Genomic DNA, 24,222 nt, shown 5'->3' with positions numbered 1-24,222 from the left:
GTGTCAGAAGATACATGTCCATTTTTGGAATATTTCTCATTGCCATAAACACTTCTAGTGCACTTAAAGCAGTATTACTACAGTGAACAAAAAAGTAATATATACCTGATCTATTCATTCAGGAAAGGAACTAAATTCTGCTTCAAAGTCACATCAGCCAGAGTCCTGATGGTATAACAAAGAAAGAATCACAGACTCTTGGTGGGAAGTAGATGATTTTTTTATTGTTAAAAAACAATGGCAATACCCAGGAAATGCAGCAAGCCATGGCTAGGGTTCTATGTGTAACTTGATACAATTGTCTTATGTGTTATGTGGAAGTCCACTACAAGCAAAGTACAAAATTGTCTTTTGTTTTCAGGATTGTTCAATATACATTATGACAAGTCAATAAGTACACATTTCTTGGATTAAATGCACAATTTCACTTTGTACGAAATAAAGTTACATGACAGCATGGAAACTTATTTGCATTATCAGCAGATCTGGATCTCAGAAGATAGCTGAGACATTAGCCGTGGAAAGAAGAGCATTTACGGGAAATAAAGAAAATTATAATAAATTTATCTGGGTCAAAATAAATACATATATAAAATTTTCGTGATCTTTGATCGCATGCAAATTTACTACTCTAATGTGTCTATCAAACATGGTGGATTTGGTTGTTTCTTAAATGTACAAGACAAAATTTGACAAGTTTGTGTCGCAGCCCTCGGTGGCCAGTGGTCGAACAAGACATGGTCATGAGATAGCACACGCCACATTCTTCTCATCTTTGGACTTGGAGACCTAGCTTGCTATCACGTGACCTCAGAGCCTAACCAGCGGCGAAATATCAAGTCCATATTGTCCCACTTCTACTTACACAAGTCTCGCCAAAAATATATAGGGACACTATAGCAGGCGTACATGCAGTGCAGACATATCCAGACATCGGCAGTTCTGAGTTACCTTCCCTTCTGCTGAGATGATTACCACTAGCCGTGTATACATGGCAGCTCAAGCAGACACCCAGTTGACATGGTGTAGAAGAGGATGATGATTCGAAAAAGGAATCAAAGTACCAAGACCACTGCAAATCTCCCATAATGTCACCCCAATACCTTTGGCAGGGCCCCAACATGTATGCTAGTAACTCTGTACAATTCATGATAGGTGTAAGTGAAAGCAAGAAATATGTATACACGTCTTACGTTGGTCATCATTTTTTCGCTTCACGCACTCAAAATAACAGGCAGAAGAGAAGAGGCACCGAGAGATAACTTTACAACATGATTCCAAAAATTGATAAATTTTTGAATAGCCTACAAAATCCATATGGCCGGTTGATAGAGGGAAGAAAACACTTTTAATAACCAGCCAACTCTGCGAAAGTCTGGTCGAGCTCGTCACTAATGGCCTTGTATTTCTCCTTCTCGGCAAGCAGCTCATCTGAAAACAACAGGCAATAATATTTCAGGTGGAGTTGTGGCAGCCAGCATAGAATCTCCATGTTATTTTGTTAGTCAATTTGTCTGAAAACAATTTGAGGACTTCTCACCAATCTGACATTAAGCCGTCATAACCATCACTAGTCACACACTTAACCTCTGCAACATCACTGGACACATACATGGCCTCTACAACAGTCACTTAACATTTCACTTGTGACAATCACTAGGCATACTTGAGGCAATTCCTGGTCTGAATGAGGAGCGCCACCATACTACACACATTAATTCTAATCAAATTCAATTTATGATACTGCTGTTCATGTACATGTCACTACTAATCAATGCTGAATTTTGATTCAAGGGCTTTCAAACGAAATGATAATTACTTGAAGCACCCTTAAAATTATCTGGAGATGAAAACTACCAATCAAGCCATTCCCATACCCCTCTCTAAACATGCTGGTAATGCCAAACTTGAATTAATACAATGTTTCTGTCTCATCTTCACAATAGTCCAGATCACAATTTAAGGAAATTAAACCTATTTTCACCCAGTCCAACCTTCGGTAATAACTTAGTTGCACAAGACAAGAACACATTGCACCTGCTGTGTTTTGGTATTTTCACTGTTATAACACAATTTTAATTTGGGTCTGTTAATGTCCACTGTATCTTACGTTAAATTATTTCATGACAAGAACAGTAATAGTCATTTAAATCAATGTTCTTATAGTCATCTGAGTCACTGCTGCAAGCCAGTTCCTCCTCATTTTGTTGAAGTCCAGATTCTTTCAACAGCAAATATTAACATGCACTGGGTGCAAATTGGTATAAATATGCGGTTGCATTTGCAGTTCATAAGTGCAAGTTCTAACTGCTTAAATTGAGGATTTAAGTCTCAAACTGGACTTAAACAACCATAACTTGTCCCATAACCTATGAAACAATCACTATACCATAACCTGATACTTGTGACTGCAACTTAGACCAGTCAGACATTAAGCTTTCATAACTCATGACACTTAACCTATATAACAATGACTACTTTATAACAAACAATCACCTCTTGACTACAAGAACATTTGTAAGATCACTGGGGCACATGGCCTCTGTAACATGACTAGACTAGATCACTATACAATTCTCACTGGCCAGCCTCCTGGACTTTATATCAGACATAGGAATCATACAGGGATGGATTTTTTTACTGATCTTTGACAAGTTACAAAATGGTGGCTAAATGTACAATTGATGTTACTTGACATCATTCTAAGGCTTGGTCTGTGCCCCTCTATGATGTTTGGATGGTTAGTTTTTAGTTTTTAATCTATACATTAAACACATCAAATTCATGCAATGCATTTAAATGTTGCTTCATTCAAGATGGTTTAACACAAATTAACAATCACATAATAAAACTTGGTTAGACTATGTGCACCTCAAACCCATGAACAATTACCAAAGTTACTAAATATAGTGAGAGTGAATATGGTTTTACGCCGCTTTCAGCAATATTCCAGCAATATCACGGCTGGGGACACCAGAAATGGGCTTCACACATTGTACGTAATATATGACACAACAGTAACTGAGAGGCCATATTTCACGTCTTCTTGTTGCATTTTCATTAGGTAAATGATGAATGAATATCTGTGTTACATCCATATCCAAAATTTAACAAAGTCAGAGATCCTTACTTATATACTATATGTAATGAGTTCTTCATACAAATAATCAGAAGCACTGGCAGGCACTAGAGAGGTAGTGATGTCACATCATATTTTTGTCTACTCTGCCAATGTTACTTTCACAGCAAGGGGATCTCCTGACAACTCCTTAGTTTCCAAATGAATGACATAGTGGGAGCCTAAGACTATAGCATTCAATCAATAATAATATAACAAAGATGAAGCTGTATTTTTGTCAGTGGGTTTGAGGCACATGGCAATACTTGAGGAAAAAATGGAGGGGGTCAGTACATGTCCTGCAGGTCGGCGAGTGTCTGCTGCATCTCCAGCTTCAGAGCCTGGTATTTTTCCGTCTGCTGATTTAGGTCGTCTGTAACACACACACAAACACATGCACATCATGCACAAACAGCCACCAGTTGCATGGTTGACTGATATCTAATAGGGTTAGCAAGAACTGGAGGATTCAGTTAACTCACATGCCATGGACATTTCAGAGATGCGCACACACAACTTATATAACAAAAGCTTGATTTAAGTTTGACATTTTCTGACACTTTCATCTGTTGATTTCTGAAGATGTTCTAGGTGTTTTCTGTCAATTTCAAATGAAGTAAATATATTTTTTTGCTGCAACAATATTCAATTATGTTCCAATCCCCCAGTTCTACATTCAAAGGTAATCACTTCAAACTTCACTGAATGGTGCTGATGATTTTCATTGAATTCTTTCTAAAATGTCTATTAAGGAAAGGAAAACGGAAAATATAACTTCACACTCAAAATCATCAGTACCTTTCACAAAAACACAAACATTTCATATACTATTAGTAAAACTCATGAAATTAGAAATTCCACTAGACATTGAAACTTGATCTTCAGCTGATACAACTCTTAGTATGAGTATGGATATCAAAAGTCTAGCGGAAATCTAATGTGCTTCACACCAGTTACCATCAATCTTCAAAGCATACACTCTAGCGTAAATCAATTATTCAGACTAAATGGACGTCACAAAAATGTATATATTACACCATTTCAAGGAGCAAGTTCTTAGTTTTTTCATGACGTCATAGCTACTAAACAACCATGCAGTCTTGTCAGCTATACTACAAAATAGCTGAAAGTAGTAATCATTATCTTGAAACATGTTTTTATCAAGACAAAAAAACTTGCAAGCATCCATGCTTCATTTACACTAGATCCGGAACAAAAACAAAAATGTAAATGATGATATGTATATGGTGTGTAAAAGGATTACACTTATGTGAATACAAAGGGTTACTGGAATTGAACTGTCATGATTTGCATATCTATTCATGGAGTTATGAGAGTTCCAGTCATGGGTGGGGTGTTAGGTGTAGGAGAGAAAGGCATACCTGATATCAGGACAGACAGCAACAGGTGGAAAACATAGGGTTAGCTACCAGTAACAACTAATGATGAAGAGCAAAGAAGAATATAAGGATGAAGAAGAAGTATTAAGAAAAGTTAAGTGGTTGATCAGTCCTTCACAGACCTCCTCTCTTGGGTACAAGCTCTAGTTCAGAATCTTTCAATTCAAGCTAAATTGATGTGCTCTTTTTGAATGACACAATCAAAATCAGAAGTTCACATGAATTGCCACAACTTCTGAAAGAATATAAGAATTTAGTTCTGCAATCATGTGTTACATTTGGGTAACTGCTCAAGACAAACTAAACCATCCAAAAGAGAAAGTCAGATCTTTTAACACGGCACTACACCCACCTCATACTTAGAACAATGAAAGCCAATGAAGTGCTTACAATTTTTTTAAAGATAATCTTAGAGTTGCTTTAAAATATTAGCCAGATTACAATTGTGGCAGTGAACGATGCCTTTCTATCAGAATGTGGAGTGAGCAGGTACGACAGTGGAAGAGGCGGCCACTGAGGAGACATACCTTCCATTGCATCTACCGTATGTTGTAGAGAATGATTCTCACGCACAGTCAACTCCAAGGTTGCTTCAGCCTGTCATGTCAAACCAGCCAAAAACAAGAATATCAACACATGCAAATAAGATATGGTAATAAAAAAAAAAAAAAAAAAAAAAAAAGAGAACTAGACAGTGCCGTGAGTTGTTGGTGAGCCAGGTGTGTAGCTGCCAAGATAGCCTAGCTAAAGTGGGGCTGGTGGGAAGATGGGTTGGGGAAGTGGGGAGGTTAGATGTCAGGTATGTCTCTCTGCTGTCACATGCTGCCAGCAAATGCTCGCCAGACGCCACCACCCATTCCTTGCCAATGCTGGTCCACTGTCCACTACTGCCTATGAGGGGCACGATGAAAATGATGCTATGATGGTATACAGACCAGCATGCTGAAACTAATACATTAGTAGAGGGACAAACATTGGTTCTTATTAGTCTGGGGGCAAGATGCAGGGCTGCAGCCATACCTTCAAGTCTGTCGACTTCCTTTTGCAATTTGGATACAGTTCTTTCAGCCTCAGTTGCCCGGTTCTCAGCCTAGCAGAAGAGAATGGGGAGTGCTTGCTTCATTACTATGCTTACACACTACCCAACAGGGGTTCTTGCCCATCCCAAAAGGTTTCCACACCTGATGACAAATGCTGCTAAGCATGTGGCTCAATCTACTGCATTCCTTTCCAAGGGCATACTCATCCCAGCTCCAACAGTATTCATATGGGAAGGTTAGGGGGTTCATTTAATCACAAAATGACATCAAATATCCCACCACCATGGGCAGAAACAAAGTAATAGGGCATAAAAGTAAACATTTATCAAAATTTATAATCACGTTTCTTTAAAAATTACAAAGAATGAATAGTTTACAATCTTCTTTTCAAATAATTTTAAACATATTAGAAGTTGATTCTCTTGAGAAAATTTAATGCTAGATTTTGCATAAAAGTTGTTGGTGTGTACAAGTGAGGTAGTACTCACGTCCTTGAGTCTCTGTGTGAGGTCACGGATGGTCTCCTCATAGCTGTCCTCTCTCTGAGATGCCTGAAACACACCCACACATGGTCTCAGAGCACAACCTCCCTCCCATGGGTTGGCAGCCCGCAAACAGACTACACAAACAACACACTACACTACATGTACATTCACACCTCTACATCACTAACATCAGAACAATAATATAAGTGAATAGTAACTTAGATACATAAACAGACATATATGCTGGAATTACAGTTAAAAAAGATAAGAGGCCATCAGGAATCATTTAAGACGAAGATCATCAGATTCTGTAAATGGTGAACATGTTAAACATTCTCCCCGAACACCGGACATCATGATGAGTTAGGAGGCACAGCACATTCCTCCTGTTCATCTACCACACGGTTTGGGAGGGTTGACTGTGAAATAAGGAGCTTGATCAGGGCACTTTTGGTGTCACAAAGACATCAGTAACATTTCAATCCACACTGACCAGACAGCACTTAGAAATGCGCACTCATCTGATCATGTGAAACGCAACCTGAAGTGGTTAAATTATCAGGACACACCTTCCAATGTTCAGTTCAATCATTACATGATTGAATGTGAGATTAACAAAGTGTAGAAAAATAACGGGATACAACAAACTGAGGAAATCCATACATTTAGTGTGTTGAACACTCGGAAAGGTGATGTGAAAATAATTTCCTTTGGTAATGTTAAATTTGCTGCAACTCTTTGTCTGAAATATGTGAAGATAATAATAGCAAAGCTGCAGTGAGTGGTATGGAGAGGGCCAGGTTAATACATGAAACATTCGTGTGAGATGGTCACCTAGAAGTGGTGCTTTAGCCTGCTCTCACTTGTCACAGATGGCAAGGCAAAAGGACAGCACTGCAGCTGTAGTTTGGGCACAGTGCCAAACACCACTGCCCTCTATCCTGCTGCATGCTTGCCAGGCAGGTGGGATGGGAAACTGTACCATTACAGATTCATTAACTTTACACTTAACAATATTAGTAATTCACTTCCATGCATGTTAGGACAATTTCCACAAAATCCACACGGTTAGATCTACATACGGAAGTGGCAATAATATACTGACAAATAACTTATGTATTGTTGAAATGTCTTTCATATGAAATTACTGTGAATGCACATGCAATTAAAAACAGCTTTCCTGAGAAGTGATGGGGGGACATTGTTGGATGGGCCGTTTTAAGGTTTAGTTGGTTTTTTTTGGCAGGTTGTCATCTTCACATATTTCAGTCCAATATCAAAATAGTTGACTCAGCTAGCATGCAGTTTGAGAGAAGATCTAAACGCTTGCTTACTCGCAGTCAGCGGGCAGCTACACCAACCAAATACAGCCTTTTTGGCAATTTCTGTCCAGATTTCCTCAGTTCGTCCTAGTGTCTGTGTGACTTCCACGTGGCCTACAAGCCAACATGGAATCTCCACATCTACTGTTACTGATGGTAGGCACCAAATGGTACGGAAGAGGCATTCCTTATCAATGATCCTTATCGTGATACCAGAGTGATTTCCAGGTAAAACGGCATTTGAGATTTGTCATTAAGCTACAATATTATGTACTATGGAGAAATATTAAAACCAAGTTAGTAGGACAGCAATATCTACTCAGCTATTCTTAAGCAAATGGGTGATAAGGGCAAGATCCTGATATTATTCATCTGGGAAACATTTCTATACATGCAATACAATAATTCCACACCAGTGGGTTGGTCATTGAGCACCCGTTCACACCAGACACTAGGCGATCAAGAGCAAATTTTTAAACTACCGGTCACTTGGTCATAAAAATAGCATGTCGAAAATTCTTGCAGACAAAATCTCCGTCCTTGACATAAATAAATAAATTACTGGGTATGAATGGGGTGCGGCAAAGTTGCATGATTGACTGCGGTCAGCAGATATCTAGCACTCTGCTGGTATGTAAACACATGCGTTGATGCCTGTAAGCAGGCAGACGGTTGGACACCATGCAACTATGGTGATACCTCTTGTTCACTGATTTCCAGTGATTTCATATTGTTGCCCACAACCTTCAACTCCTCCTCAAGCTCGAGAATCTTCCTGAAATACAGAGCTTAACATTAGATTTTGAGTACAAACTGCCTCCCTGGCACCAGCCCTAGCTCCAGCTTACCTGATCAAGTTGGACCTGGATGGTTTTGAGATTGTTACCCACTATGTGAAGCTCCTCGTCAAGCTCATAAATTTGGCTGGAATGGGATAAAAAAAGGGGTTGTTACTGGGTGTGTTAGATGAAGGTGAGTGTGTACGTACGGCAGACGTCATTCGGACGCACGAACACATTGGGAACAGGGACGCACGTATGGATGTACGGGGCGCAGACCAGAAACATGCGACCAACTGATCACCAAGTCATGAGTCACACAGCGGGCAACACTCAAACCCAGCCTTGTCCAACAAACACGGTGAGCTAGGGTGGTTTGCAGTTTGTTACGATAACCACCCACATAGCAGTCAGTCCCTATACTGACGATTCCTATACCTATGATGCGGCTGCTGACGGCAGTGTCAAAGTATCCAGCATGGTGCGAGGCAGGGGGGGGGGCATAAACTAATCCTTCCCAACTTGAGTATCTCCAACACAGCTGCTGCAAATTCTCCAAAATTAGTACTTTCTTGACAAACGGGAAAAAAAAAAGAGCAAAGTACAAACGCAGATAAAGTGGCACAAAGTTGACTGAAAACAATGTTGAAATCACTACTGCATGTTGCTGGCCAAACAGACATGCCAAATTTGAAGACATCCATATTGTAACAAATTTAACGCCAACAAAAACGCAGTGCACTTCTTTCGCAGATCATGGTAGACGGATGAACAGCAATATAGGGACTGATGCATGGAAAGAAACTAATGCATCATGATGTAACCAATGTGCAAGCCATCTAGCTGGGAGAGGGCTAATCTTACCTGCTCTTCATTAATTTCAAACGATCTAATGTTTGTGGTTAGAGAGGAAACTTCAGCTTCATAATGCTTGTACTTCCTGCAAAAGCAAACAGCAAACACACACGCAAAATTAGTCATGCAACCTAATTGCTAACAAAACATGTTAAATTCATTCTCAAACTAAACTGAACATATCAGTCCATCCATGAACATGAGAGGATATTGAAAAACAAGTCAATAACAAGACCATTTCATGATGAAATCTAGGAAAAGTAAATTCATGTGTTTTATACATTTCACTTATTCAGCAATTTTTTCTGTGTTCCATATCACCAGCAACTGAAATGAGGTCTGAGGAGACGTTCTGGAATGTGTACTTTTGGATCTTTTTAATATCAGAAAGACTGAACACAGTAAGAATTTGACAATAAGATAAAGGGTTAACCGTTCAAGGCAATGGAACAGTAATGTACGATCATAATATCCCAGTTTTCATCATCACTTTGACAAGTAAAGGGAAAATACAAGCAAATTTGGAGATAATTTAATATCCCATAAACGTATACATGGAGCTTTTTGAAACTTCCTTATTGTCAATTTGATTTCTTAATCACTATATGATAATTAAAAATGTAATATCAACTGGACAGATTCTTGTATGAGTTAATTATCAAGGAAAGATCACTGGTAATTCTTAACTACAAAGTCAACCAGTTTCAAAGTGCTCATTAATTCAAAGATGCCATTTGAAATGAAACATCAACCAGATGGGTTTTTAACAGAAGTGCATCAAACTACATCTTTGAAGCTGGTCTTTGCAAGATTCATTGTGCTTAACAGATAGATGCACCAAACAAGACTGAATCCATCACAAGCTACGCAACACCACATGCACTTGAAGATTCACAGGTGAGATAGAAGGACAGGTGTGTATGCAGCAGTGCTACATAAAGGAAAGAGGAACAGTAAGAATGATTAAGCAGACACAGATGAATGTTCTACGCTTTCCACAGGTCTGTTTTTGCCAAAGACGGACATAAATAGGGATCAACAGTTCTCAGCGTAGTTAGTTGAAAAACTACTCCAAAACATTTCCCTCTTATTATTCTTACCAATGGTAAGTTTCATGCAGAAGTGCCATGCATCTTATGTAAACTTTCTCTCACTGAACATGGTCGGGAAAAGCAAACTCAATACCTCTACTAGTCTACACAAGCTTGAAACTTATGGCTTTACACCTGGTTAACGGCAAAATTTCTAATAATAAATAATATATCATAGTTAAGAAAACTAAACGAAAAATCCCACCAATCCACCCCAAGAAAAGACCAAATATTAATTCATGACCTTTTATCACATTTAGAACTAAGAAGTGAAGCAGAGACAGCAGAGGAAACACAAAGAAATCTGATAACGCAACCAAGTGGTGGGCATCTAACCATCTGGCTAGATTGTGTCTATATTAAAATAAATAATAAGCTAGGTGAGGAGCGTGAGAGTGAAAAGATATGAAGAAAAGCAGCACCAATGGTTCAGGAGCTCACCTCCACCATCTACATTTTGCTTTGTTAAACATATAAGTAGTCAACAGCTCTTTTTATTTTTGAATGTGTGAAAGTTTTAGTTTAACGCCACTTTTAGCAATATTCCAGCAATATCACAGCAGGGGACACCAGAAATGGGCTTCACACATTGTACCCATGTGGTGGATCGAACCCGGGTCATAATTTTTTTATTTTTTTATTTATTCATTTTTTGTTGTTGAAAAGTTTGCTAATAAGAAATTGACACATTTAGTGTTGTACAAAATATTTTTAATCTGAGATAAGCGTTAGAAGATTAAACAAAACTGTACATAGTCCCTATGATGTGTACTTCTTTCCTAAGAATTCAACGAATGTGATGCCTCTCAGCTTTCCGCGAGTCAAGCAAGGTCTAATACTACTGTGACAGAGGTATTAGCATTGTGACGTCATAACTGTAAACCACTTTGACATCATAATCACGTGACGTTATTACACAGTATGTCATAACATTGTAAAATTATAAAACAGTGATATCTACCATGGGCGAGTAATAAGGGAAGTTATCCCCAAGTTACAATGACATAGGGTTAAACAGAGCAGAGTTATGCCCCCTTATCTTTATGCCTCTTACCACCCTTAGCCACTCTGCATATTGAATGTATTATTCATAGGCATGCAAATCCATCTGATATGCCAAATACAAAAAATAGTCAGTGCATTTTACGGTGTATGATCAAAGTGGCAAAATTTACTTTTTTTGTAACACATTTCTGACTACATTTGACAGTGTCTACTTTTGAAACTGCATAAGTATTTGCACCTGAATTTACACCATTGTGTAGTTTTATTAAATATATTCTACATATCTGTGTAATTCTTACAGTTGGAGGTAGATCCAGTGTCACGCAATTCTTGCTCAACATTCCATTTTGAAAATGTGCATCAGGCCAAAACAAACTTGGTATCCAGGAGATTAAACTAATTGCAAAAGAAAAATGTCAGACACCCATTTATGTCATAATGTGGTAACAATGAACAGTAGACAACACACCATACAGAGTCAACCAGGCCCTCTGAGCCGATTGAGCCGTTAAGCATATAGTATCTGCCACCAACGATCTCACCAACCTCCCGTAGTCCTCGCTCATCTCCTCCAAGCGTTCGATTTGTTCCTCAGACAATTTCAACTTGCGAGCAGTCTGAGAATACAAGACATGTTCACTAATCAGAGCTGGAGTTTTATGAAATGCTGAAAGATACTCACGCTTCTGCGGCTTCAAGACGAGCCTCTGCACGCTCAAGGTCAACCTCTGTGATCGCGAGTTTACGGGCAGCCTGTATTGAGATTAATGCCATTGGTCAATTCCATAAATGTCCAGAAAACAACAGGTCTTGGGACATTTATTTTAAACTAAGTTGTATTCATCAATTACATATATTAAGTCACATTTAATTCATTTAGGTTCTCTCCAATTAAAATAAGAAATTAAAACAGTTCTTTTCTACATTTTCAATGAAGCAGATTTTAGAAATAATTCCATATTTCTTTAATTAATCACCATGTCCCAAGACCTATACATATAAGTTAATTGAACACTGACGGAACATGCACCATGCTTTTCTTTGTACTCAAACACCAAACTTCTTTTTTGATGTAAATGCCAAGGTTGCAAAACATGCATGCTTTTATGGAGTATCTGTTAGTAGCACTCAAAATGCAGGCTCCTGACCACAGGGTTCCTCGGCTCCTCCTTGTACAAGGCAGGTTGAGCAAAGGCTCTGTTGAGGACAGTTACTGGACATGCCAGGTGTTCCTCCACACAGCATCAACTAGCACTGGCATAGATACTGCACTGGCCGATGTGGGTGGGACAACATCTGTACTAGAACTAACATGGTCTAACATGAAACCTGTCATACCAAATATAACCTATAGGAAGACAAGTTACATGTATGGTTAAGCTATAAACACTTCACAAAACTTGCAGTTGACAAACTGAACTCCTGGAAGTGACTATATCATCAGAATTTCCAAATTTATAAATGAAAATCAACATGAAAACTTTTGCTATGTAAAATGTTAATTGTTAATCTTGAATCCCCTTTTAGCAAAAGACTATACAAGGCGGTTATGAAGGAGGTTATGAATGTGAAGTATTTCCACTTTACACACTACCCTCTGGCCTGGAAGTACGAAGGTCAGTAAGAGGAAGGTGTTCTCCTTAACCGAGGGCAAATAGCTGATGTAGTCACTTGCAGAAGGACCCTAACACACTCATGTCACAAACACTATCAAATTGTAACATTGCAAACAGTAAATTTAAATCTTAATTTAAAAATTGCAAATTCTGTGTTAGTGATCTAAATATGTTACCCATCAAAGACGAAACAATTTTGAAATCCACAAAAACACTAGTATTGTTACTGTTCATGACATTCATCAAACAGCAAATTCCAACTGTGCATCCAGCATGCACCTGAAAGAAACACAAACATCAAAGCAGTCATTTGCATAGCAGTGGAACTCTGCTCGACACAGAGACTGAATATTTCAGCAGAGCCTGTATTCATAGAAGCAAGTTCCTCACTGAGTTAGTAAGCCATCAACTGTCTACATACAATATACATGTACAAACAAACACACACACACACACTTTCTTTAATGTATTGTTTCTTATCAAAAACAGAGAAATAATATAAAGAATTGTTTTAATGATTGAAAGTGAAGATATTTCTGTTATTCTAATTGTGGAAATGTCTATACAGAGCTGTTTTGTCACTGTTTCAGCATTACAAATATGAAACTGAGAGCATTTTTCATTTCCTCATAAAATAAGGAAGAACAGAAATTATCACATATGCCAAGTCTATAGCAAATTGAAGCCTGGAGCTTCAGGTCAAACTTTATTTGCATATTTGCACAAAAGTGTAAATAGAAATTGACCACGAAACCCCCCAAAAAGAGAGAAGAACATTCACAATAACAGTGATACCCATTTGATAATAATGACATGAAACAATAATAATAAAATGAATGAATAACAGTTTTTCTCTGAGTTTGCTTATGAGTAATGTTAGTAAATGAGAACATAACTGATGTCACTTGCAATCTTTCACTGTATTAACGGATTTTGTATGGTCCACCAAATGTCAAGACAAATTGAGCTGGTGAGTAAAAAGTGTTTTCAATTTGTTTCACAATGAAGAACCCATATGGAAATGCAGGGAAAGTTGCAAGTGACAGACTGGGAGCACAGCACAAAACACAACCAGACTGATGAGAATCCCAAACTAGAGCAGTGCAGGGGACGGACTGCTGACTGAATTGTTGGTCATGGATGGCAAGATGCCCATGTGCCCATGCCTACTGTGACAATGCTAATTCAAACACTCAGTTGGATGGGTGTACTTTGAGATTGTCACCTCATCATATTTACGATCTGCATCTTCAGCAATCCATTTGGCTTCATCTAACTGTTTCTCAAGGAACTCGATTCGCTCCTCATCTGACTGGCTCCTGTTTTCCAGTACCTTACGTGCTCTAGTGGTGTAATAGACAGATCGTCAGGTCAGTGGGTTAGATACCACAACAAGCACCAACGCGCAGTTTAGGTTTAGTATAACTTCTCAACTTGCTGTTATCAAAGATGAAGAAACAAAAATATTAATACTGTATTAATACTACAGTCTGATCTCTCCCTCAAACCAGTATAGAATAGTATTTTTTCATTTAACACTAAATGACGAATTTATAAAACACAAAGTAAGATAGCTGGTTGAAAAAGAGATCATTTGACCATTGTAAGACATTGTTAAGCGCTTTTGTACAATGAGGGATGTTAGCACGAGTCATGCCGTAGAATTTCATGTAGTGACATCTGTTGGCAGACACGAGAATCACCTCATCGTATTTGCGCTCAGCATCTTCTGCAATGTATTTAGCCTCTTTAAGTTGAGCTTCCAACTGATCTATCCTTTCATCATCAGCAAGACTCCTGCTCTCAAGCACTTTGCGCCCTCTGTGGGAAGACAGGGTTACTACATGGTCATAACAGGGTGAACAAATCCCTACACTCCTCTTTCTCTGCACCACCTACAAACTGCTGAAAAAAAAAGTCAATTAGTATTAAAATAATCAACCAATGAAGCAACCATTGTGCTAATACTGCATTCCTGCAATTGTTAACTCACAATACCTTTTTCAAAGAAGTATATAGTCTCATAATGTTGCTACAGTAAGATATAAGTTCCGTTGTACCAGCTTTTCATCATTTCTCTTTGTGACCATAAATCCTGAACTTGCATAAATGACCCCATCTGTGAGTACAATAGCAAGACAATATTGAACACAAGGCTTAGCAAGCCAGACATGCATTGCCTGTGTCCTATCTGCAACCTGAAAAGCTGAAGAAATAAGGAGTTAGTCGTACATGGCCAACCTACCTCGTCATATTTCATCTCAGCCTCCTGGGCCACTATCTGAGCAGTCTTCAACTGTTCCTCAAATGCTTCAGCTCGTTCCTCAGTTGCAAACAGTTTACTTTCTAAACTCCGCCTAGCCCTGTAGAAGACATCACAACACACCATGCAAATCTCATGCTCAATCAACTGAGGCTCCTTCCCGCACAATTTTTTTTATAATACAACTTATGTACTGATTAGCAGGCTGGCGAGTATTTCCAATCTGAACGACTGACTGATCACTGCTGCTTCACAAGCATTGATTTCTTGTCTTTTGGGATTCACAAGCAGCAGAGCTCACAATATTTCAAACAGGACGGTTGAAGCAAGCTTACCCTTGGTATATGTGGAATGCTATTATTTTAATGATACAACTTGTTGCCTTATGTGAAGTTTACTGAAGAAATAATAAATACATTTTTTCACACAAGTGTAGGTCAAGTATAGTCAAGAAATGTGCTCAACATGTTTCATTTAATTCGTCAGGGACATGAGGGCTATTCTCTATTCCCTCATAATATGAGTGAAACATGTCCGAAAACACTTGAGTGTTCTTTTGTGTGTGTATAAACCCAAACAATATAAACAAATAACAGCAGCTATGAAACACATAAGTTTTATGCTGTAGTTTCAAACTGTCTCGACATGCGAACAGATACATGCCAATAAAAAAGATCATTAAAACGGACAACTTGACATCCAGGAGTCTGTACAAAATTTGTTTGAATAGGCTTAATGCTGCACCTCATCATAGTCCTACTAAATCCATGAAAATGAATTTTAACAGTTGTTGCTTGAACGTGTTGTTATCAACAGAATGCTGAATGATGCAGTAGGCAGGAGCACTTCTCATCACTACACACAAACATAGGCTATTGGGTGTTTGCACATTAACTGGCTTGCTGGAGGGGTGATTCAGTCACTGAATGCCAACGACGAATATGTACACAAGTCAAAATAAGGAATTCTTTCAAGATTTGTCTGAGGAGAGAGAATGGGTGTTTGACTGGCGATAAGATGATGACATGTAAACAGTGACAGGTCAATACTGACACCATGAAAGGTCAAAGCAACAGCACATCTACCTTTGTTGCTACCAACACCCTCCACAAATTGAAAATTACCACCAATCTGTATATTATTATTTTTGCCTTGCCATTCAATCAAGATTGCCTGAGAAAACCAGTTAACTATTGACCAACAAGTCTGCAGACATCTTTTTGGGGGTACAGCCATTCTTCAAGGAGACTCGTGGATATCAGTCATCTAATAAATGCTTATGGTTTTATTCATAGATATACATGAAAACAATGAACATGCTGAAAGGAAAAATAGATGAATTTAATATATAATTAATTCCTGTCAAACAAAGGCTTACTGGGCCATGTTCCAGATTAAACAGATTTCTGATCAGCAAAATATGAACTCACAGAAATGTCCTCTTTAAGATAAACATATTCTCAACATTAGTAAGTTGACATCCAGGAGTTGATTAACAGGGTGGCATTCTACATAAAGCTCCTGATATTCATAAAAACTGAGAAGAAGAAATAAGGAATATATGAATGTAGTCAGATTGATACCCACATTTGTAAGCTACCTTTTGCTGAATTTTCATTTGCCATCTGGATTTGTTTTTGCTCTGTTGTTCTATAGTCTGCACATGCTTAATGACAGAGGACATTTTTGGGAGAAATAACTAACCACTTTCTGTCAATAAAACAACAACAACAACATATATTAAAAATAACTTAACAATAACCCACCTTTCCTTTCCAATTGTTTAGTAGGACTGCATGGTGTTACTGGTATATCACAACACGCTTTTCAAACGATATGTATTGCAATATTTTTTCTGAGAACCGGTATATTGGGTAAAGAACATATGAATTTTTGTGATTATCTTTATGGTTTAAATTAAAATCTACACATACTTACATTCACAACATGTTTTCCTGTGTTATTCAATGACAAAACAGCATACTGTAATACTATAAATTGTATAAAAAGGAAAATAGAATCCCTGACTATGCAACCTAAGTTTGAGATCGCTGTTATCAGAACCATAACCATGTATGTTTAGCGACTTATAATGTAGAAAATAGGATTGACATGAACAATTAGTGTCACTCACTGTCAATAACTAAAGTTCCCAATATATTGCAATACATATCGCAATACAGGTACCTGAATCACAATATATTGCAATACAATTTATTTGCCAATACACAGCCCTACTGTTTTGAAAACGACAACAGTTGTCACCTTATGGCCGACATATGAACTAGCAGCCTTGACATATATATCAGGCAGTGTACGCAGAGGTACCCTCACCAGTCCACCCATATCTCAGCCCCATATTCTCATCTGTAGCTTTGGATGCAGTCTGGTGTCTCAAAACAGCCACCGATACCCAACCTTAGCATACCAACTACATTGCTGGTGACTGACCTCTCACTCTCATCTGCAGCTTTGGATGCCTCCTCGAGTCTCTCTGTGGCAGTCTGAAGCCTCTCCTCATTCCTCTCCAGGTCTTCCTCCAGCAGTGTGATCTTTCTGGTGGTGCCGCTCACCTCTTGTTCCATCTACAAGATAACCTGACATTTAGCCACATGCTGCACTCACTAAGCTAGCAGAAACAACTAGTCAGTTTGACAACTATATTGAAGACTAAGTATGATTTTGTCTTTATTATTCAGGAATAACCCATTGCCCCACATCCTAGTCCAGTGTTTTTTTCTGTCGGGCAAGCAAATTTGTATATGATGCTGTATCGGTGTCCAGTTGACTTTCCAAAGTTAATTATGTTGCTTAATTAAAAAATCAACAAGAAAATCGGCTGGTATAGTGGAAAAATTATCAGGGCAAGTGATTTTACATGTGCCACTGTACCGGAGTACACTAGCAATTTAAAAGTTATTTACACCCCTGAATACATTATACTGTATTTTATAATCTATTCATTAACATTCAAACAACATGGCTGTAACAAGTATCCTTTTTGACTTCCAGCTTACATTTAAAACGCAAATAATGTGTGAGACAGTAACAACACCAGTGTTAACCCCTGGGTGCCCCAGGGACATATGTCCTTCCTCCTCAACCCTCACTTTGACGTCCAATAAAATTCTAAATATATCACGCACACAAATATACTTCACAGTTTTGAATTCTGCGGGGAATCCCGTTTCTTGATACCATCCACTATTATCTCAGACAATGCTTAAGTGCTGTAAAAGACCTTTCAAACCAGGCTTCATCGTAAATGTAACAATTTTTGACACAATACAAAATCGCGATTACAGTGTTATTTGCTGTATGTTTTGAAATGTGAAAATCGAATAATTACTGGGATGATTGAATTTCAAAAATAGCATATTAATGATCACTGATATCAGTTTTTCATTAAACCACTAATGACTATTCTGAAAGGTTGCTGATGACCTTAGAAATCAGTTGGGATGTTTTCGAAAATACACTAACACGAACGCTGAAGTGCTCTTTCCAGCATATTGGATAGTGTTTACAAAATCACGTTTCGCGAAGGCCGGTATTGAGACGCATATGACATCACTTATGTTTCATATTCAGCTGCGACAAGCGCATCACTGAATTCCCCATACATTTTAGAATTAAATTACAAATGGTCTTTGTGACCAATACTAACTGTCTAGATGAAACGAAACGAAACAAAAGACAATTCTCACACAACGTTCACTTTTCAAACCTTATGAAAATGTGCGCCTGAAAAAAAACCTCGGCATCCAGAGGGTTAACAACAGGACATCTGAGCAAGCATGTATGTGAAGAAATAATATCATCAGGTTCTTCCTATAACTGCTAACACAAATGTGATGTCAAGCTTGACACTCCAGGCCCCTCAAGAGCACAAAGCTAAATCTCATTATTATAAGCTGAGAAAAATCTATAGCCATAAAAGTGGACCAGATACACAGGAATCAATGACACCCTGCATGCAACTTGTGCCTGGTAATAAATAATCAACCCGATGCTGTAGATGGTTTGAAAGTATACTAGGGGAAGGACACTGGTGATTGTGTGCTACCTGGCTCAGAACGCTTGCTGACACAAGTTGCATGAACAACCTATGACTCATCTACACTTCTTCATTCTAAGATCACTGTAACACTAACAGCACATGGCAAGTACAACAAAGAAGGTAGTAAGCAGCATAAAATATGAACTCAAATTGAAGGGCAGCCTACCACATTTATTTATCAGCAGGATGTGATCACTTGCCAGTGTAGTTTGACTTTCCTTTTACTTAATCATGCGAATGCCACAGTGTACACAACCTTCCTGGTCTCACCAGAATGCAAGGCACTCAACAGCTTAACGCGCTGCACTTCATTTTGTTAACTACACTATGCTGCTATGATGACTAAATAGAAACTCCAGTTGGTTATGGATAATACTTTGCATTTACTGATCCCATACAAAGCAACCGTATCTACCAAGTACTCTAATGCAACAAGATTAAGAGACGATCCTATTACTGAAGCATAATGCATGATAAAATTCATGTCTGACCTACAAAACTTTATTTCAGCTTGGTTGGTTTAACCGCCTACAATCAGTCTGAATCAAAACAGCAGTGCAGAAAGCTCATTCATCAATGCATGAGCAGACCTCACCTGGATGCTGTAATAATGTATATTCGCATACAAATGATACAAATTGGGTTGTAACTGTGATGGTTGTCATTGTACAGTCTGTTCCAGATCATTACTGTCAACATTATTACAAACTGTAAAAGTCATTCTTATTCTTTTCAAAGGTTTATGCACAATATCTCTGCCAAATGAACAGATTAGTTCATAAATAACTATAATCAATGACTACTCAATTCAAAGACAAGCAACTAATTCAGCCAAGCTTTGCTGTGAACAGGACATGTATATCTTATCTACTGTATAAATGCTGTCTTAAAGAAACCTGATAAGGATCCAAGTCGTCCGATCAACAATACAGGGCTATGACTAAGTGCTGTGAACAGTGCAAGTCATATCATGAACTGGTCTATCTACATAATAATATACATTCAACAGCAAATGCTTGTACATACAAATGCTTGTTCACAAGGATAGCTGTACTCCCTAAATTTTAACGGCGAGGAAAACTTTCTCTGAGTGGCAATTTAAGAAGTAGAATCAGGGATTTATATTTGAAGGTCCTGTATTTGAAGGTCCCTGGGACTCATACTCTTAATTTTCAGGGGTCCTGGACAACACTTAAATATTATTATTAATACTGTTATTGTATTGTGTATCATGATCATCACACTGTTACATTAAATTGCAAATAATACCATAACCTAGCTAGTAGCAAACTCAGTGATAACGTATTGTCACTTGATTGGAATTTTTACAAAAAGTATTTGGATTTTTTCTGAGTCCCTGTGGACGCGCTCATAAATTTGGTTGCGTCCATTGTCAATTTTTATGCGTATAGGACGCAGGAATTCGCGTCCTGTAAATCCATGTAGAATATGTCTTTCAGTATGTTCAGATACAATTAACGAAACACGTTAAAACTCATCCTTATCTAAGACTAAGAGTGAGCCTTAAAGTTGAATTTTCGGGTGGGGGTTGGGGAGCCATGCAGCCAGCCATAAATACCTTTCTATAAATGAGCACCGGCAAAGTTATCAAACCAAGCTAAATATTGTAAACTGTCAAGTAAATTATATTGCAAATGCATATATTGTGAATTTGGTTTAAATGCAGCATTTCAAAAACGAAAACATCATTGAAATTACCATGTATTTTATTAAGATAATTGCCTATATTTAAAACAGGTGTTTTTCTGTCCTAAAACAAGTTACCTTATTTTGAAAAGTCAAAGTAATAATTGATTGTTGTGTGGCCTATAAATTTGTTATTTATTGTGAATGGGTTGATTAAATTGATGGCTATACCCTAACTTATCTGTAGCATCACATCTTATTTTCAAAATTGGGTGGTGCTTAATTAATGCACAGGTGTATAAAAACATGAGAATGAATGCTTAGAATAAGATCAATTAGGTTTAATAAACAGTATGATATCTTCAGTAATTTGGGATAATGCAGTGTTATGTGGCACCGTCACTGCATAGCTGGCAGACAGGCCCAGAGGTAACCAGGTCAGCACTGAAGTCTTGCTGCTGCCTGCCAGATTATGTCTATCTTTCTTACTGCAAACAAATTAGAAACCTTATCTTTTCAACAGAAACTTAATCATTAAATCTGGCTGAGCAAACACCATTGTGTTTCGCTGTGCCTGAGAGAGCGGGAACACTATCCTTACATTCCCCACAATTCAAGGACCATTCTCCTATATGGCCTGGTAGAGCACAAGGAGAAAGCACTGCTTCATGCAACAGAAGATACTACTCATACTAACATTTCACACTAAAATACTTGCATAGGCAATATCCAAAATGCTTTAAGATCATACGAGGATACTTTCGAATTATGTTAATACATACTTGCCAAAGGTCTTAAACATACAAGGTAGCACAGTAACATAAAACTCCATTTTACTGATCTACCTCATAATTTCATGATAAATATCTTTACTTGGGAAATATCATACTCTCACAACAGTTATCACAGCTATTTCTAAAATTCTTCACTCATGTCATTTCATGAATGATTTCTGCAATCATTAACAACATAACTGTTTCAGAACCGACCAGTGTGTTCATAAACAAACAAAAACTGTGCCAAAATTGATTCTGAAATTTACTTGATTACAGCAAACAGTATTGGCAATACTTGCAAATGTCTTCAATTTTCTAATCTTGTGTTTTGTTAGATACAGGCATAAGCATGACAAATGAATTCTTACATCTGAAAAGACCTTCCTTTCATAAGGTTTGGGCACAAGGAAACAAAAATGTGAATCAGACACCTGATGGAAATGATTGAGTGATGTTCAGACTGTAGCTCCAAATGATGAGTATTCCAGTGTTATGAGATAATGCTATTTATTGACAATTTGTGGTCACCACTTGGGTCTTGCTACTCTCAACTGACAACACTCAGCATTCCAAACTTTCACTAAATTCACAAGACCAGCAGACCAACAGGAACTCTCTCTGCCTAACAAAAGGTTAGCAAACCTTATGAATGCAATAACATACAAATAAAAAAGGAAATCGCAATCAGTATGACAAGTTAGTAAGACCACAAATTGACTGTAAGTCAAAGTGCATAATTAACTTAATAATCCTGAGATTGACACATCTTTCATTGCTGAGGTAGTTCTGAAGAGAACATAGTTTGTTCAAGAGTCCAAACGGAGAGAGGTAGGCTGCATTCTTGCTTTGACCGACATAGCTGATGTGACCTTTATGAGGTTATGTTTATCTTTACAACTCTCAGAGATTCTTCATTTACAGACACATTTGGACTGGACAGCACTGTGCCCATCCTCAGCCCGTCAGTGCAAATAAAGAACTCATTAAGAGGTCATAAATATTACAAGTTACCAATATCAATAAATTTTGGGCGTACATGCTTGAAACTTGTGAACCCTTTAGAAGTTCCTGTTGTGAGTCAACAGTGGTGGTGATGGGTGTGACATTACAATAGAATCACTCAGTGGTCAACAATACAGCAGGATACCAACACTTAGCCTATCCTTGTGCATACCCTCCATGCTGAACAAGACTGGCCTTATATGGTAGGGATATCTGAAGTTACTTTGCCTTAATATTGTCCTCTTTGAAAGAAGCAGTATATGTACTTTTGTTCATAATCCAAATCCTGTTAAGCCAAAGTTCATGATTAGCAGTAAGTGCTGCTAAATAACACAAAGAGACCTGTACATGTTCAAATTGGACTTTGTTCCTTTGGCCATGCTCATTTCTTCGTCTGGATGATGAAATTAATGACTTAGTGTTGAATGGAGATATTGACAGCTGCCATTTACTGATAGATTAAAGACACAATACAATACCAAACAGATTCCAAAAGAACTTTCAGAATCCAACTTGTAAGGTCTCCCAAATGACCAAAGCCATAAATCATTTTTAGGAGTGAAGTAGTCTGCCATACAGACCCTGAAACAAATATATCCCCAAAAGCCCATGCAAGTCTATATCATGTGGCAAGTCTATATTTAATAATAATAATAATTCACTTGTATAGCACCTGGTGTCCATTTGCTCACTGACGTATATGTAGGAGCCAGTAGAGTGAGAGGGGAAATTGTCAAATATAGTAAGCAGTTCTGAACAGAAAAGTTTTGATTAGGCTTTTAAAAGTGGATCCACAGTTTCTTGAAATGAAAAAAAGTCTCTGGACTTTTTATTATGTTTTATGATTATAATTTAGGGACTGTTTCTTTCTGGTTTACCGATAAAGTATGCATTTGGAAAAGAAAAATACAGGTTTTTATTTGGAAAGAGTTCCGCCCGTAACCCCGCTTGAAATGTATTCTGTTTATTATGATTATTTTAGGGGGTTAGGGTTTAGATTTAGCATTGTTAGGTTTAGGGTTACGGTAGGCTTTCTATAAAAAAACCCATCTATTCTTACTATAAATCTTAGGTATAGAACGATAAAAAGAACATGGGGGTTACGGGCGGAAATCTTTTATTTTATTTTACACGATATTTTGAGTCATCATTAAGAGTATAGATTGGAACAGCACATGCCTCTCAAATACCCCCAAAAAGTAAGTGCAACTGCAACGGCCTAATGTCTTTAAAAACCGTCATCCTGAAAGTCAGACGAATTACTAATTCTCCTTTCCTCCCTTCTTCTCAGACCACATTTGAACAGTAGTTATAATAGTTCCACGATTGACACTGAAAACAAGAACTTAACTGAATAACATTGACACTGAAAACAAGAACTTAACTGAATAATATTGCCTATATAACAGAACTGATTCAAAACTAGCCAAAGATGGCAGAATGTGAATGACACTGATCTCTATGTGGAATATTCACTATTAATCTGAAACTATACAACTCTGTACAGCCCATAAGTACAGTATATCCTGTCCGTGAGGCCAATTTGGGGTTTGCCGGCACAAGGTCATGTTGCCCCATTGGAATTTATATGCAGAACATATATACATTCACGTTTGGCTAGACAGACTAGACTTACATACAGATCAGTATGCCCTTGTTATGCAAAACAGTCATGAAGTTAAACTTGTAGAAACTTCACGAGAAATGTGCTGTTTCCGGAAACATCCCCAGGTCCGCCATCTTACCTAAATTTCTATGTATCG

The 24,222-nt window shown here is 37.9% G+C and overlaps 1 protein-coding gene across 24 annotated transcripts in view; it reads right to left on the bottom strand.

The window, feature by feature from the left end:
- Positions 1-202: 202 nt before the first annotated feature.
- LOC124291266 (tropomyosin) overlaps positions 203-24,222 on the bottom strand; it is a 32,270-nt gene continuing 8,250 nt past the window's right edge. For 3 of the 24 annotated variants that reach the window (XM_046728227.1, XM_046728209.1, XM_046728232.1), the window contains 7 exons: positions 17,426-17,559; positions 14,415-14,532; positions 11,778-11,848; positions 8,065-8,140; positions 6,047-6,109; positions 5,539-5,608; positions 203-1,431 (listed from right to left, as the gene is read on the bottom strand). In XM_046728227.1, coding sequence (XP_046584183.1) covers positions 1,349-1,431; positions 5,539-5,608; positions 6,047-6,109; positions 8,065-8,140; positions 11,778-11,848; positions 14,415-14,532; positions 17,426-17,559 — 615 coding nt within the window. In that variant the 3' untranslated portion in view covers positions 203-1,348. Of the gene's footprint in view, positions 1,432-3,412; positions 3,492-5,045; positions 5,116-5,538; positions 5,609-6,046; positions 6,110-8,064; positions 8,141-8,213; positions 8,290-9,008; positions 9,085-11,641; positions 11,713-11,777; positions 11,849-13,936; positions 14,055-14,414; positions 14,533-14,956; positions 15,075-17,425; positions 17,560-24,222 lie in introns of all 24 variants that reach the window. The other 21 variants (XM_046728231.1, XM_046728217.1, XM_046728229.1 and 18 more) reach the window with 18 other exon arrangements.

The sequence above is a fragment of the Haliotis rubra genome, unplaced genomic scaffold (genome assembly GCF_003918875.1).
Source record: "Haliotis rubra isolate DU_JTF1 unplaced genomic scaffold, ASM391887v1 Scf489, whole genome shotgun sequence".
Classification (NCBI taxonomy): Eukaryota; Metazoa; Mollusca; class Gastropoda; order Lepetellida; family Haliotidae; genus Haliotis; species Haliotis rubra.
This window is presented reverse-complemented; position numbering and strand designations above follow the sequence as displayed.